The 15,298-nt window shown below is 51.2% G+C and overlaps 1 protein-coding gene and 1 long non-coding RNA gene across 7 annotated transcripts in view; one reads left to right on the forward strand and one right to left on the reverse strand.

The window, feature by feature from the left end:
- Window positions 1-15,298, reverse strand: part of LOC309623421 — a 720,194-nt gene that overhangs the window by 214,443 nt on the left and 490,453 nt on the right. The gene's annotated exons all lie outside the window — the stretch shown is intronic.
- ADAMTS16 (ADAM metallopeptidase with thrombospondin type 1 motif 16) overlaps window positions 1-15,298 on the forward strand; it is a 160,340-nt gene that overhangs the window by 134,844 nt on the left and 10,198 nt on the right. For all 6 annotated transcript variants that reach the window (XM_082380311.1, XM_082380313.1, XM_082380312.1 and 3 more), the window contains 3 exons: window positions 10,934-11,135; window positions 11,242-11,436; window positions 14,051-14,275. In XM_082380311.1, the coding sequence (XP_082236437.1) occupies window positions 10,934-11,135; window positions 11,242-11,436; window positions 14,051-14,275 (622 nt within the window). The remainder of the gene's footprint in view (window positions 1-10,933; window positions 11,136-11,241; window positions 11,437-14,050; window positions 14,276-15,298) is intronic.

Below are 15,298 nucleotides of genomic sequence, written 5' to 3' on the forward strand. Positions count from 1 at the left end.
CCACATGCAGCCCACCACCCGATTCTGTAAATAAGGTTTTACTGGAACACTTCTTTGGCCCATTCATTTACACGCTGCCTCTGTCTGCCTTCTCCCTGCCAGGGCGAGGTTGAGAATTTGAAATCGTGTGGCCACCAGCCTAATATACTTACTATCTGGCTCTTTAGTAAAACGTTTGCCAACTCCTGGGCTAGATGAAAGCATTTTTTCAGCAAAACGAGTGTCTTAATAGAAAATGATGTCTCTATTATCTGTCACCCTTTTTCAGGGCAAAATTAGTGTTAATGTTATCGCAGCGACAGAGTCCGACACCAGCATCTCACCCTGCAACCTCAGAAGCTTCTGGATGGGTGTCCACCACCAGTCTAGCTCCCCGTCTCTTGTCCGTTCTGCAAGGGCCAGGATCTTTGTCAAGTACAAACCCGACTTAGACACTCTTCTCTGTCAAGCCTGTCATGCCCCTCCATTGCCATGTTCCTGGAACCCAGATCCCATTGTGTGGCCCCAGGATCCTCAGGGCCAGTCGCATCAAGTGCTCCGTCCTCTTGGTCCCCGATCCTTGGTTATGAGGGCTTCTTGCCTTGCCTCCACCAGCCCTCCCACCTTGGCTTTCTGCAGCGTCTATCTTAACTCTCACCCCTCTTAGGGTGTGTGTGTGTCTCTCCCTTTACACAGTTATTCTTGAAGACCCACCAGGTCCAGGATCGGGTCTGGCTGAACCACATGCCCGTGTGCATGGCCCTTGGGCTGCATGTCCGTGTTTGTTAAAGGGTGACCTGCATTCACTGAGTCACTTCGGCAAAGAGAATGCATGGAGTGGCGTGAAAGTGGCCCACGCAGCACGTGTCATGGGAACGTGAGCTGGGAAACCACAAGTGACCTTGTGAGTCTGCAGTCAGGCTCTGGAGAAGAAGCAGGACCTGAGGGCAATTTTCCTGGGATGTGAGAAAGTTGCCAAAAGCTGCCTCTGAGGGGTCACGATGTCCTAGTCATGTTTCATGTGTGAGGAGTATTTCCTGACGTTGTTTTCTTGATGATGGCAGTGGACACATTCCTTGCTCAGTGAGGGTGAGACGTAACCTACAGACGCTTAGGAATTATTGCTTCTTATGGCTGTTTGGTCCCAATTTCCTCTCTCCTTTTCTTCACTCTTGTCCTTTGTATGAGGAGAAGAGATTCAGGGGGAACACTCCGGATCAGGACGAAGCCTGCAGACCTTTCCTTCTTGCTACTTCCTCTTTATCACAAAACGGTCTCTCTCATTCCTTTAAAATGTGGGATTCTCATCAAGATTTGATTCTTGCCCTCCTTGCATTGTGATTTCTCCCATTGAGCCCTGTCAGAAAGGAGCTAACTGAAGAGAAACACCAGGCTGGGAGAAGGAGTGAGTGAGCCTCATCGTGCAGGCTTTACTAGTACTCTGCACCTAGTACTCTATACCTAGTACTCTGCACCTAGTACTCTTTGACTAGTACTCTATACTTAGTACTCTGTGCCTAGTAATCTATACCTAGTACCCTGCACCTAGTACTCTATACTTAATACTTTGCACCTAGTACTCTATACCTAGTACTCTGTGCCTAGTACTCTATACTTAGTACTCTGTGCCTAGTACTCTATACCTAGTGCCCTGCACCTAGTACTCTATACTTAGTACTTTGCACCTAGTACTCTGTGCCTAGAACTCTATACCTGGTATTCTGCGCCTAGTATTCTGAACAATCAGTAAGTATCTGGGGAGGAAGGGAAGGAGCACAGCAATGCAGCAGGTTCACCTGGGTGGTGAACTGTGTATTCTAGGAAATGGAGCTGACAAGAACTTCAGATAGTGAAGGAAGCACATTCATGTTAGCAATGAAACTAATTTTTCCTAGTCTCAGAATGAAGATTGGCTTTTATCAGACCAAACCCAAGAGCAAGGGACCAATGCAGAGGCCATTCAGATGAGAAATGACAAAGATCTTGTACTAGTCTGGGTTCTCAGAAAAACAGAACCAGTAGGGTGTGTGTGCCTGTGTGTGTGCGTGTGTGTGTGTGGAGAGAGAGAGAGAAATTTTAAGAAATCAGCTGGTGTAGTTGTGGAGGCTGGCATGTCCCAAATCTGGAGACCCAGCAAAAAGTCAGTGCCATGGTTCAAGTCCAAAGGTCATCTGCTGGCAGAATGTTCTCTTCCTCTGGGGAACCTCGGTCTTTTTCTATTAAGGACTTCAACTGATTGGGTGAGACCCACCCACATTATGGAGAGCAATCTGCTTCACTCAGAGCCTACAGAGTTAAATCCTCACTTCATCTGAAAAACACCTCCCCAGAAACATCTAGAATAATGTTTGAGCAGATATCTGGGTTCCATGACCCAGTCAAGTTGACACATTAAATGAACCATCACAGACCTAGATTTGGTCAGATGTGCAGGAGGGAGCAGTTTTGCTGGAGAAGAGGGAAGTAGAATCTGTGATTTGGGGAGACGCGGGAAGGATGGAGGATGGAAGTCAGGAGGGGTTCCACCCCCTGAAAGGGCATGCACGGCAGAGGGGCGAAGGTGGGGACTGTTGTCTCCGGGTGGCCATTGCACATCAGGTGGAGATGCTCTGTGGTGGAGATGCAGGGCTTTATATAGGCGAGGCGCTTATGGGGGATTCAGGGGCTCTCACCAGATGGAAGAGATGCTCTCCTTCAACCCACTGAGAAAAATAGTAAATTAAAGGAAACTCATTTGAAAATAACATACATACACATACACCTTGAACCTTTATTTTCACTTAAAATACATACATGCACATCCATTTGCTAATACTTTTTTTTTTTTTTTGGCTGTGTTGGGTCTTCATTGCTGCATGTGGACTTTCTCTAGTTGCGGTGAGCAGGGGCTACTTTTCGTTGTGGTGTGCGGGCTTCTCATTGCAGTGGCTTCTCTTGTTGTGGAACACAGGCTCTAGGCTCGCCGGCTCAATAGTTGTGGTTCTTGGGCTCTAGAGCGCAGGCTCAGTAGTTGTACACAGGCTTAGTTGCTCCACGGCATGTGGGATCTTCCCGGACCAGGGCTCGAACTCACGTCCCCTGCATTGGCAGGCAGATTCTTAACCACTGTGCCACCAGGGAAGCCCCCTGCTAATTCTTTTAGTTATAGCCAAAGCTTATTTTGAGTAGGAAGATGCCTATTAAAGACCTAAGTTGATTATTTGCATAAAATATGCCCAATACCCATGATGTTCAGTTTGAGTTTCTTGACAGAAGGCTGAAACTCGTCCTATTCATCCAGATGCAAAATCATCTTAAATCTTTCATTTTTTCTTCATATTTTACTTTTCTCTCAGCCACACCTAAGCTGAGAGCAATTCCATTTAATGACTGATCTCTACTGAGTCATTCCAAAGATTCAACTTAGTTTTCATAGAAGCAAGTGTCTCGTTTTCCATGCTCATGTTCCATCGAGCTACACCAAACTAATTATATTACATAATTCCTATAACAAGTTCAGCTGGCAGAGGCAGATTTGAGGGCAGGCTCAGCTGCTTCCCCGTGTGCCCACTGTCGCCAGGTGGTAGCAGAAGGATATTGACAACGTGGGCAAGGCTGGCCCTTCACCCCACCTGGCGCTCAGCATGGTGTGGGCAGTGGCCTGGGGGTTTTGCCAATGGAGAGGCCCAAGAGTCTGACAGGTCAGTTCAGAGTAGAGAGCTGCTCCTGAGGCTGGAAATGAACCCATGGCAGGAAGGCATCCATCCAGGTGGTGGTTCAGGGAAGAACAGTTGTAGAGTATCCCCAGGACAGGCTCTGGTGGGGGAGAATCCCCCTGCTCTGTTCCCCTGGGGGCAGACACTGGAGGAGTCTCACATAGGAAGTTATATTGGTCCTTCCCAGTGGAAAATCAGTTGACTCCCTGGAGGGCAGGGCGGTAGAAGATGGGTCTTTATAACCTAAATGGTGTGAATGCAACCACTGTCACAGCCTGCCATGCCCAAGCGAAATGTACATTTCCAAAGACCTGGCACCCCATGCAGCCGTCCTTGGATAGGAACTACATCTCCCCAGCTGTCAAGTTGTGTTGTTTGGGAGGATTGGAAGAGTGTCAGCACTGGACATGTTTACCTTTACTTCTCAGAGCTCATCATTTTGAGGTTGGAAGGGCCAGCACAGGAGGAAGCAGCTCTGGCCCATCCCAACTCCTCAGCCACTTTGGTACTAGGGAGTCTTTCTTCCTGAAGGAGCCTAAGTCTGCATGACTTGCACCCCCGGAAGCTCGGGCGCTGGGTCTGGGGCCAGGCGCCTGCTCCAGATCACAGGCTTTAAAGCCCGAGGGCTGCGCAGAGCAGGGGCGGCTGGACCAGGGGGCTGCTGGGCGATGGGGCTGCCTGGGTGGGCTTTTCTCCTTTGCCCGTGACAGGGAGTGAAGGACGATGTCTTCCCGCAGAAGAACCCACTCACCAGGCTTTTCCCCTGATGTTCTAACGGCACATCTCAGTTCTTACAACAGTTAAAAGATAACATCAGTACAACTTTAATACAAAGGAGGGAGCAAGGGCAGTTACCACCTTCAAGAGCCAGAGCCCTGGACTCTCCTGAAGAGCAGGTGTCCCGTTTCTCAGAGTGCGTCCCCAACCCTGATGGTCACCTCGGCCACCAGGCTGGGGAAGGAGGGCTTTGCAAAAATTCAGATTTTTGACCCTCAACCCCAGATTTGTGATTCCTGCAGAATGGAGGAGAGGCCAGGGATGTGTAGATGCTTGAGAGCCCCGCCACACAGCTGTGGTTTGGGAAACACGGTCTCAGCACCAGGCTAGGTCACAGGGTCCTCTCAGCCCCTTGGTGCCATCCTTGGGCATGAGAATTTGGGATGTTAAACTTGTTAAAGTGGAAGGAGGTACCGCCTACCCAGTCATTACTCAATTTCAGTTGCAACTTGGTGTAGATTGCTAACTCGCCTACCTGTATGTAGTTACCACCCTAGTTTTTTTATCCCATAGCAGAGGGGTTGGTGATACAAAGAGTTGGGTACTGAGTGGATGTAAAAGAGGAGTGAGAGGGGGTTGCCTTCTCCACGTTGAACTCTGATGGTGGGAACGATGTTTATTCTTTCCAGTAGAGCGGGGATGAGTCCTGAGGAAAGTGCTGTGGGGGTTCCCTGAAGCCTCTTTGCATCTTCCACTGATCTCCCACTCCCTCCGTGACTGCCTTTGCTTCTTGGGCTGCCATTTCCCCATCCGTAAGACACCACCGGAAAAGCAGACCATTTCTGAAGTCCTTCCCAGCTCTACTGGTCAGCCTCTTTTTTCCAATTTTCCGTGGAAACCGGATGGAGGGGCAACCCTTCATTGTCACTCAGAATCTAAGGATTTCCCTTTCACCTTCTATGAGCTGAGGGTTTTCATTTGAGCTAATGGGATGCACACACCCTCCGTGGTCTGCAGAGAAGAACCTTCAGATGAAGGATTTTTGCTGAAACAGGGAATGATTAGGGCTGTCTGGAACAGCGAGGTAGGTTTCTTTAACCTGTGTGTCCCTCATAATTCCATTTCCCTGCCTCCCATGTGTAAATGAATCCTACTGATTCTTCTTAAGATAACATCTGATGACAGGACAATGAGACAGGAAAATCTGGTAAAAAAAATAATAAAAATCTCCATATCTTTGGCTTCTCTCAGTCCATAAAATTAACACCCACCACACCTCCTTTATGGGGAGATTTTGATGTCTTGCAGTTTGACTCGATGTGAGTCAGCAAAGAAATGCTGCATTTAAAGACGAAAAAATACAGTCCTGTGTCTGGCTCGTTATACATCTCTCCTTCAGTTTCACATCGAACAAAGTAGTTTAACTTTTGAGAATGAACAAAATGAAGTCACTGTCAAGCTGCAGGCTTCCAAGTGCTGATGGCAAAAGCCTGGCTTCCCGATCCAGGTCCCCTGTTTCCTGAAGTCTGGCCCCGTCCTTGCCAACCAGTGGTCAGCCATGGACTTTCCGTTCCGAGGTGATGGTGGAGGCCAGTCCCCAGCATTGCTTCTAGAAGAATGCGTCCAGCAGACAGTCAGAGGGTCCAGGACATCCCTGCAGACAGGCTGTGGTGCATGGGGATGCACGTGTGTCCGGCGTGTTGCTGTCACTTCTAATGCACTTACTACTGGACCTCGGGATGATTTGCTCCAGACGTTAGAGCGTAAGCACAGAGCGCAAGCTGTTTGTCCAGGAGCTCTGCCCCACCAACACCGTTCACTTACACATTTGGTTACCAAGATCTTTGGCCCTCTCAGAGCTGGATTTCTGCCCTGGAACATGCCTGGAGTGTAGCTGGCACCCTATGATACTGATGAAACATCCTTAGACGTAGACCAGTAATTCCCCAGTCAGCAGATGGGCCAGGCCAGCTAATGGCCTGTACGTGGCCAGCTGCCAGATGGGCTCAGGAATCAGCTTCTCTCCCTCCTCGTCCTCCCAAGACCTCTGATCTCAGCTGCTGTGTTTTCAGCTCACAGCCTGCCTGTTCTCTTTAAGTTAACTGGTTAGCTGGCTTTTTTTCTTTTTTTTTTTTTCCTGTGGCTAAGGCAGATTTTTCAAACTGGCATCTGTTTATTGTTGGATGTGCACTGTTACCTTGGAAGCAGTTCATTTAGATGAAAAGCGTGGTAAATCTCAAATCACCTATACATGTGACGGGGCTGTAGTTTCATATGAAGACAAGGTCCTTCTGTCTTCAAAACCCACACGCTGCCCTGCCCGTAGGGCCACAGTGGCAGCTGTCACAGGCCCTGGGCCACTGAATATGGAGCCTGTGAATGTCTGTGTTTATAGTCACAGAGGATTTTAAAGATCATGTCGGAAAGTAAAAGTGGGCGATTTGATTAAGTACAGCCTACTTGAAGGTTGTGCTGGATACAGTAGCGCGTGAAGGTCATGACTGACTGATGTGGGAGACACCTGGTAATCGGAGCTGTGTTTGAATGCTGTCCTTCGCCCTGTCCAGCTCGCACCTCCCTGGAGCTGAATCCAGCTGTGAACATGGCCTTCTCTAGGTTCAGGCTGTGACCCGGGTTCTGCCCCGTCATGACTCCTTGTGTTTATTGAGTTAATGAAAGACCACTCTGCAGAAGATCAGGAGTTATTCCTGAAAATGAAATTGGCTGAGGGCTTCGTCTTGAAACTTTGAAGAGAACAGAAAAAGGAACTGAAACCGAATCCTAAAATGAAGGGAACGGTTCCTAATGCTGAGTCCGTGACAGCCCTGGGCTGGCCGTGGTGATGCTGGACTGCGAGCCTCAGGCTCTGGTCCCCACCGAGGGTGGCCTCTGAGCCTGGGTGGCAGTTACAGCACCGCGCCTGCCTGGTGGGGGGTGCTTCATGACAACGTATTTCACTAAACCGAATACCCTTGCTGGGAATTTGCATTTTCAAAGGAAACATTAAATAACCAAAACCAAAACATTATTATTTTTTGTTTATGGGGAGGTGAAAGTCATTTTCTGAGAAACAAATAATGACTGTTGACAATTAGGGATGTTGAATATGGAACAGATGGTGCCAGGAAATTCTGCCCAAACTGTTGAGTGACAACCGTAAATTCCACCACCTCTCCTGGCAGCACTGAGAGCTGTAAAGGTGAGCCCCAGGGGAGCCCTCAGCCAGGACAAGTACCGTGGTGGCCAGGTAGCTGAGTCCTCCAGATCCTGCCGGGGAAACCTGACTGATTTGGGTTATACCAGCCACCTGCTTTGTTCCAGATGGCGAACTTGAAAGACCAGAACAAAGCAGGACAGGTATGGCCACTGGTTAGCTACCCAACACGCCTTATTCTGCTCACGGAACCCTCAGACGTCAGCACAGAAGCTTGCGTGGATTTCGACTCTCTCATGAGCTGAAATCAAGACATTTCCCCAGAGCTCTGCCTGTGAAACAAAGCAGACACTTGGCATTTCCAGATGCTGTGTGAACGATCTTTCTTCAGGACCACTTCTTAATGATGTGCAGAAGAGAAGGGCAGAGAGTGGACCAACCCAGTTGGAACAGCTTAAGATGGTGGAGATAGAGGACTTAACGCAGGGGTGTGAAAAGCCTTGGAGCAGCCAAAACGCCTTTGCACACCAATTACAGTTTATGAGGCTGCGGGGTTGAGAGAGCAAACTTAAGAAGTGGGAGGAAACATAAAAACAACAGAAAAGCAATGGAGAAGCTCCAAATGCAGAATCATCACAGCCAGGAGGCCAAAGCCCATGTTTCATGAGGAGTAGGCATGATTTCCGTGGTTTAACATGATATTAAAGAATGCTAGTCTTGTTGACATTGACAAATGGAAGCATTTCCACGGTTGATAGGGAACAGTTCCTACAAACCTGACATAGTTTATTATTATATGAGTAAAACTTTGCATTCTTTTTTAAATAATTTTCTTAGAAATATAATAGAGTCTGTTCATGAGAAACACTTGGTATAAAGTAGTTCAAGGCTTCTACAAACAAAAATAAGTAAAAATATCATGGTGCACCTCAGGCTAAAGGCACCAGGTGAGACTGCAGGGCTGCTGAGATCTCAGGCATGCGGCGGGTGGGCGCGGATTGTTTCCACTTCCCATCCAGGGGAACTTTCACAGGAGTCCAAAAACTGGCTCTAAAATGATTTGGGTCACAGACCCCTTTGAGAACTTGAGGAAACGTGCTGGTGGTTTGCGCAGCAATCTTGGAGGCATGGCCCACCCAGAACTTGTAGGATTTCTGGTGTCTGTGGATCCCCTGGTCCTTTATGCCTTTATTTCCTTATTTACGTATTCATATACTCAGTCTGGTACTGCAGAATATTACAGACTCTGAAAATATGTTCACGGAGGCTTTGCAGGGTAAGAAAAATGTTTGTTTTAGACATTGAGTTGTGAAAATGCTGAATTTAAAAGTTGCTCGTACTTCCCTCAATCATGTTAAAAAAATAACATATATTTACACACACACACACACACACACACACACACACAGAGAGAGAAAGCACCAGAATCAAAGGGGAGGATCTAATGAGGAATCGTTGTCCCCGGGAGGAGGGGTGGTGAGTACTTGCCTCCTCCCTTGTTGTGTTTCTCCCCACGAAACCCGGTGCACACACTCTGTCCTCACAGAATCTCTTCTGTTGGTGCAGCACCTCTGAGAGGCCCCTAGCGAGCTCTCGGCCAGGCTTTCTGGACACTGCTTTGCGTCCTCAACCCAAGTGTGACTGTCAGGGCACCCTGTGTGGGGAGAGGATGGAGGCCACCAAGACAAAGTAGAACCGGGCATCTTCACAAATCCTGTCTTCCCTCCAGATTCAAGAGGAAATCTTGTTCTATCAGATCACACTCAGAAATGCTGTGGAACAGGAGACAAGTTTTCTGCTCGGGACCCCTGAGCCCTCCTCATAGACTCGGCCGAGGCAGAGCCTCCTGACAGCTTCCCGGGCCCTGCTGTCCCTCGATGCCCCATCACGCTGACAGCTGGACGCATCGCCGGACCCTGCTCCTCCTGCAGGGGTCGCGCTGCTCTGTCTGAGGGAAGGAGATCGCGGGTTCTCCTTTCCCCTTGGGGATGATTTCCAACAACCACTGACGTGGAGCTCCATGGGCCCCGAGTTTTCTGTAGAATTTTCAATTTTTGCTTACACGCCCTGAACAGGGAGACAAATGTGAGTGGAAATCAAGTCCTCTCAGAGTCCAAATGGCCGTCTCCCCAGGATCCAAGGACCTCCATCCAAATGGGTACTCCTTATGGGACCACATTTCACCTCCTGGCTCTCCCGCCCCAGATGGGCCCCACCCTGGCTGTTCCCTCAGCCCTCCTGCGGGTGGACTTGTGCAAAGCTTTGGGGACACACGCAGGCTTATCTGAGAGCAAACGGTGATGCCACGGGGCTGAGCTGGACCCGACCTCCCCACCTCCATCACCTGCTGACATGCCTATCGACAAAGAATGCTTTTACAGTCAGAAGAGAGAGGAACAGGGCTGCTTCGAGAAACATCCTCAAGCATCAGAAACTGCTAACAAATTGAAAGAAAGACGAGCAGACATTTTAGGCCTCCTGCTGGAAGTCATCACTTTTGAAGTAATCACACAAAACAAACAAACAAACAAAAAACCCACATCTGACAAAGACTTTAGATCCACCTAAATTACAGGAAGTACAGAGGAGCATACTAAGTGATACCACAGAGATGTAACTTGCAAAGTCCTGAAATCAGCAAAAAAAAAAAAAAAAAAAAAATGAAGACGCAGTAAGGTGTGCAATCTTTCTGTAACAGATAAATGGAATAGAAAAATGAGATTACAGAAGAACCTACAGACTAAAAGAGAAGAAAGACACATCAACCAATTGCAAAATATGACCTTTATTTGGATCCTGACTCTGACAAGCGGATGAAATTTTGACATTGACGACATACTTGGGAATGGAACACTGAGTATTTAATGACATTAAGAGATTATCGTTAAAATTTTTAGATGTCACAATGGTATTGTGGTTAGGTTGAAAAATCTAAGACTCCTTATCTTTTAGAGATGTGAATTGAAATATTAATATGTCTAGAATTTGCTTCAAAATGCTATAGGGATGGGGGCATAAACTGATCATCTTTGGAGCTGAGTGGACACGGAGGGCCTTTATTTTTGTACAAGTTTGAAATTTTCTTTAGAAAAAGTTTTCTAAAGAAAAAATTTTCTTTAGAAAAAAGGGAACAGACACACTGTTGAGGGGAGTTATTTCCAGGTACACGTGAACCTGAAAGCCAAGGGAGGGGAAGCATGACCATCAGGAATGCTAATCGGGGAAGTTAGAAGGGGCAGGGGCCCAGGGAGACTGCCCGGCGACTGAAAATAGCTGTGCGCCTACGGACAGTAGGTGGGAAATGATGCAGGTCGATGCCCGCGCAGACGCGGCCCTCCGCTCTGGAGAGCCGGCACTGTCCCTCACTGTGGGTCTCTCTGCCCCCCAGGTGGTCCGTGGGGAACTGGAGCGCCTGCAGCCGGACGTGCAGTGGAGGCACCCAGAGCCGGCCCGTCCAGTGCACGCGGCGGGCACACTACAAATCGGAGCGGGTCTCCGCCAGCCTGTGTCCGCAGCCCGTGCCCTCCAGCCGACAGGCCTGCCAGCCTCAGAGCTGCCCACCCGCGTGGAGCGCCGGGCCCTGGGCGGAGGTAACGGGGCAGGGCCGGCGTAGGGGGGAGGCGGGGCCCCTCCTAGGCAACGTGGGGCTGGAGTCTTAGCGGGCCTTGCGGGAGCTGACGCGCTCTTCCCGTGCAGTGCTCTCGAACCTGCGGGAAGGGGTGGAGGAAGAGGTCCGTGGCCTGTAAGAGCACCAACCCCTCGGCCAGGGCGCAGCTGCTGCCCGACGCTGTCTGCACCTCGGAGCCCAAGCCCAGGACTCACGAGGCCTGTCTGCTCAGGCGCTGCCACAAGCACAAGAAGCTGCAGTGGCTTGTGTCCGCCTGGTCCCAGGTGGGTGCACTGGTCCCAGGTGGGTGCACTGGTCCCAGGTGGGTGCACTGGTCCCAGGTGGGTGCACTGATCCCAGGTAGGTGTGCCGGGTCCCAGGTGGGTGTACCTGGTCGCAGGCAGGTGCACTAGTTCCAGGCAGGTGTATTAGTCCCAGGTACGTGCACTGGCCCCAGGTAGGTGCATTTGGTCCCAGGTAGGTGCACTGGCCCCAGTTGGGTTCACTGATCCCAGGTGGGTGCACTTGATTCCAGGTAGGTGTGCCTGGTCCCAGGTGGGTGCACTGGTCCAGGTAGGTGTGCCTGGTGCCAGGTGGGTGCCCTGGCCTCAGTTGGGTGCACTGATCCCAGGTAGGTGTGCCGGGTCCCAGGTGAATGCACTGGTTCAGGTAGGTGCTCCAGGTCCCAGGTGGGTGCACCAGGTCCAGATGAAACTGGGTCGACCAGCTCTTGCCTTGGAGCTGCCTCTCGTCTGGTCTCTCTGCTTCTTCTTCCCCCGGGTCTCTGGTCCCTGCCCACCCCCCGGTATTCAGTCCTCCCTCCTGGCACCCACTCCTTGGCGTGTCCTTCGGCTTTCTCATTGCATCCCTGGAGTACCTCACCCAGGTCATCCACGCGGTCATCACTCCCTCGTGTTGAGCAGAGACTGAGTGGGTGAACGGGTGCAGGTGTGAGGGGAGGGGTGTCCCTTGCGCTGACCGTGGGGTGGGGCACCCACTGCACCCAGAACAGCTGCAGCCACTTCCCAGGCCATGCTTAGGTAGTACAGCAGGTGGGTGACCTCAGGAGACAGAGGACCTGTTGCCTGAGAGGAGCGTGCACAGGCAGGCTTCACGTTTGGGGAAGAGACGGCTTGGGCTGGGTTTGCTCGATGCCTTGTGCTGCTGAAGGCTGGGAAGCCCCTCATTTGCACTGTCGGGGGGCTGTCCCAGCCCTGCTTCTCTGAGACCGGCATTTGGAAACACGAGTTTGGAGTGTTAAAGGTTTTGTGACTCGCTTTGGCCCAAGTGGGGGCCGGACACCCTGTGGGGAGCAGACAGAGCTGCCTACCCCCGTGCCCGGGAGGGGACGTCGGGAGGCCATGCCAGCCCCTCCCCCGGCTCAGCGAGCCCAGGGGCTGCCTGAGCGGCCTGTGAGAGGCTCCTTCATCGAGGTGTGCATCACTCGGAGGCACGGGAGTCAGTAAAGCACAGAGGGCATCAGAAAGCCAGCAGCCCAGAGAACAGGAGCCGCCGCCACCCTCGGGGGCTCGCCTGTAATCCCAGCTGCGGGGCTGCCTTTGCATAGCAGACATGAGAAGAAAGGCCCCAGCTCCCGGATCCCGCGCCCTCAGGGGCAGGCTCAGGGCCGCAGCCCCCTACCCGCACCTCCAATGGCAACCTGTTCAGGAGGGAGGAGAGAATCAATAAAGGGATGGTGTGCCGAGCAGGGCATTTAACCCGGGTGAGGCAGCATTCCGTATGCCACTGAAAACTGAAAACAGCGTCGCTCTTGGATAAAGCCTGCTGCTGCTAAGGTAGAATTCCTGGTCCTCTCTCGCCTGGGACCCGGGAACATCAGCGTCTCTAGGACTGAATCGCGCTGTCGTTAGAAGACTGGTTTCTGTGCGTATCCCCAGAGGCTGAGTCGTTAGGAAGGAAGCAACTTGGGCTGCATAGTGTCTGGGAGGTGTCGCCCTGGGAAGCCCTTGCACTGAATGTATAACACATGCAGGCGCACAGACACACACACACACACACACACACACACACCCCAGAACTTCTCTCTTAGGCATGGCCCCAGCAAGGCCCTGGGAGGAGTCCTCCAGCTCCTTCCTGGCATCAGGACACACAGAGCACACCTGTAAGCCAGGTCTGAGCGTGAGTGTGAGGCCAGAACCCGGGCACCTGGGCTCCTCCGCTTATGTGACCTGCGGACATGTCAGCCCAAGGCAGCAGTGCCAGCCACTGGGACCTTTCCCGTGACCTCCGAGCCGGCCTTTTGGTCTTCTGTGTCATCCCTCTGTGACAGGTGGTTGCAGCCTCCGCCTGGCCACAGATTTGCCCAGGGTCCCACCGTCCATGCCAGAGGGTCCTGCTGCAGTGACAGCTCAGGCTCAGAGCACATCACCGTGGGACCGAATAGGTTCGCTGTCTGTGCTCGCTCTCTTCAGCACAGCACTCGGCTTTCTGAGGGTGATTGTGAGCCCTGGGTTTCCCCTGCCTGCCCCTGCCTTAGGGGCCAGCATCTCGCTGCAGTTGGGTGGTATGAATCCATGGAGCTACACGTGGAGCTATTAAATTTCAGTGCATTCTGGTATCAGTTACAGCCCAACATTTAAATTTCCCAGTGAAGCAGTAGCTCCAGAATTACTCTCTTCACGGTTTCTGATTGCCCTGCCCCAACGCATGCCCCCAGTGCTAGACCACTGTGACCGCAAGCTCTTCCTTTTTATGGCAGATACTGTAACACCTTTTTAACGTGCCAAGGTCCCATATATTCCACTGACCATTCACACTTAGGTAAACGGTCAAGCTGACATAATCAGGAGGCTTCTTGACTCAACAATTTTGTAGAAGAGACAGCCGCCACAGGAGAAATACCTTTCACTCGCATCCTTCGTTGTCTTTTCTTTTCAGTGCTCTGTTACCTGTGAAAGAGGAACACAGAAAAGATTCTTCAAATGTGCTGAGAAGTACAGTTCTGGGAAGTACCGCGAGCTGGCCTCGAAGAAGTGCTTGCACCTACCGCAGCCCCACCTGGAGCTGGAACGCATCTGCGCCCCATTTCCCTGCCCTAAGCACCCCCTGTTCGCGGCTGCAGGCTCCCCACAGGCCGGCTGGTTTGCCTCGCCCTGGTCTCAGGTAGGGGTGAAGGGAGGGCGGGCAGAGCCCCTGCTCAGTGTTGGTGGCTGGCCTGGGTGGAGAGGTTCCTGCTGGATGTGAGCTGCTCGAAAGCAGATACAGTCACAAAACAACCATCCCGACTGGTATTTACCGAGAGGTCGCTTTGTGGCAAGTGTCCTGCTAAGTGTTTTACTGTGTATCCTACACACTGACAGATGGGTATATACATACATACATACATACATGTACATTTTATGTATACAGTCCCCAGTGTCTACCAGGGCACCGAGCCCATACTGAGTAGTCACAGAATGTTTGCTGAATGTGGAATTCTAAACGAAAAACAAATTCAATCAGTGACTCAGGGGGGCTTCCCTGGTGGCGCAGTGGTTAAGAATCCGCCTGCCAATGCAGGGGACACGGGTTCGAGCCCTGGCCTGGGAAGATCCCACATGCCGCAGAGCAAATAAGCCCGTGCGCCACAACTACTAAGCCTGCACTCTAGAGCCCGCGAGCCACAACTACTGAGCCCACGAGCTGCAACTACTGAAGCCCGCGTGCCTAGAGCCCATGCTCTGCAACAAGAGAAGCCACCGCAAGGAGAAGTCCATGCACCACAACGAAGAGTAGCCCCCGCTCGCCGCAACTAGAGAAAGCCCGCGCGCAGCAACGAAGACCCAACGCAGCCAAAAAAAAATCTTAATAAATTAAATAAATAAATTTTTTTAAAAAATGAGTGACTCAGGGGAGCCGCTTCTGGTCCTTATTTAGAGACCTACCCCCCACCAGCACAGTCAAAGCTCACACGTGTCTGGGGTTTTGTTGTCACTGTCATCGATATTCCATGCCCTGTTGAAAGACCATGTGTAGTGGCATCATCTTTAAAAACCAAAGACCATTCTCCCTCACCAACCACATGCCTCCTCCTGCTTACCCGGGACAGCATTTGAGACAAGCACACCCAGCCCGTGTGGCTGGCGGGCAGGCTGGAGCACGTGTGTTTCTGGTCACTGAGGATCTCCCCAAGTCTGTGTACCTGAT

The sequence above is a fragment of the Balaenoptera borealis genome (genome assembly GCF_965194805.1).
Source record: "Balaenoptera borealis genome assembly, chromosome: 2".
Lineage (NCBI taxonomy): Eukaryota > Metazoa > Chordata > Mammalia > Artiodactyla > Balaenopteridae > Balaenoptera > Balaenoptera borealis.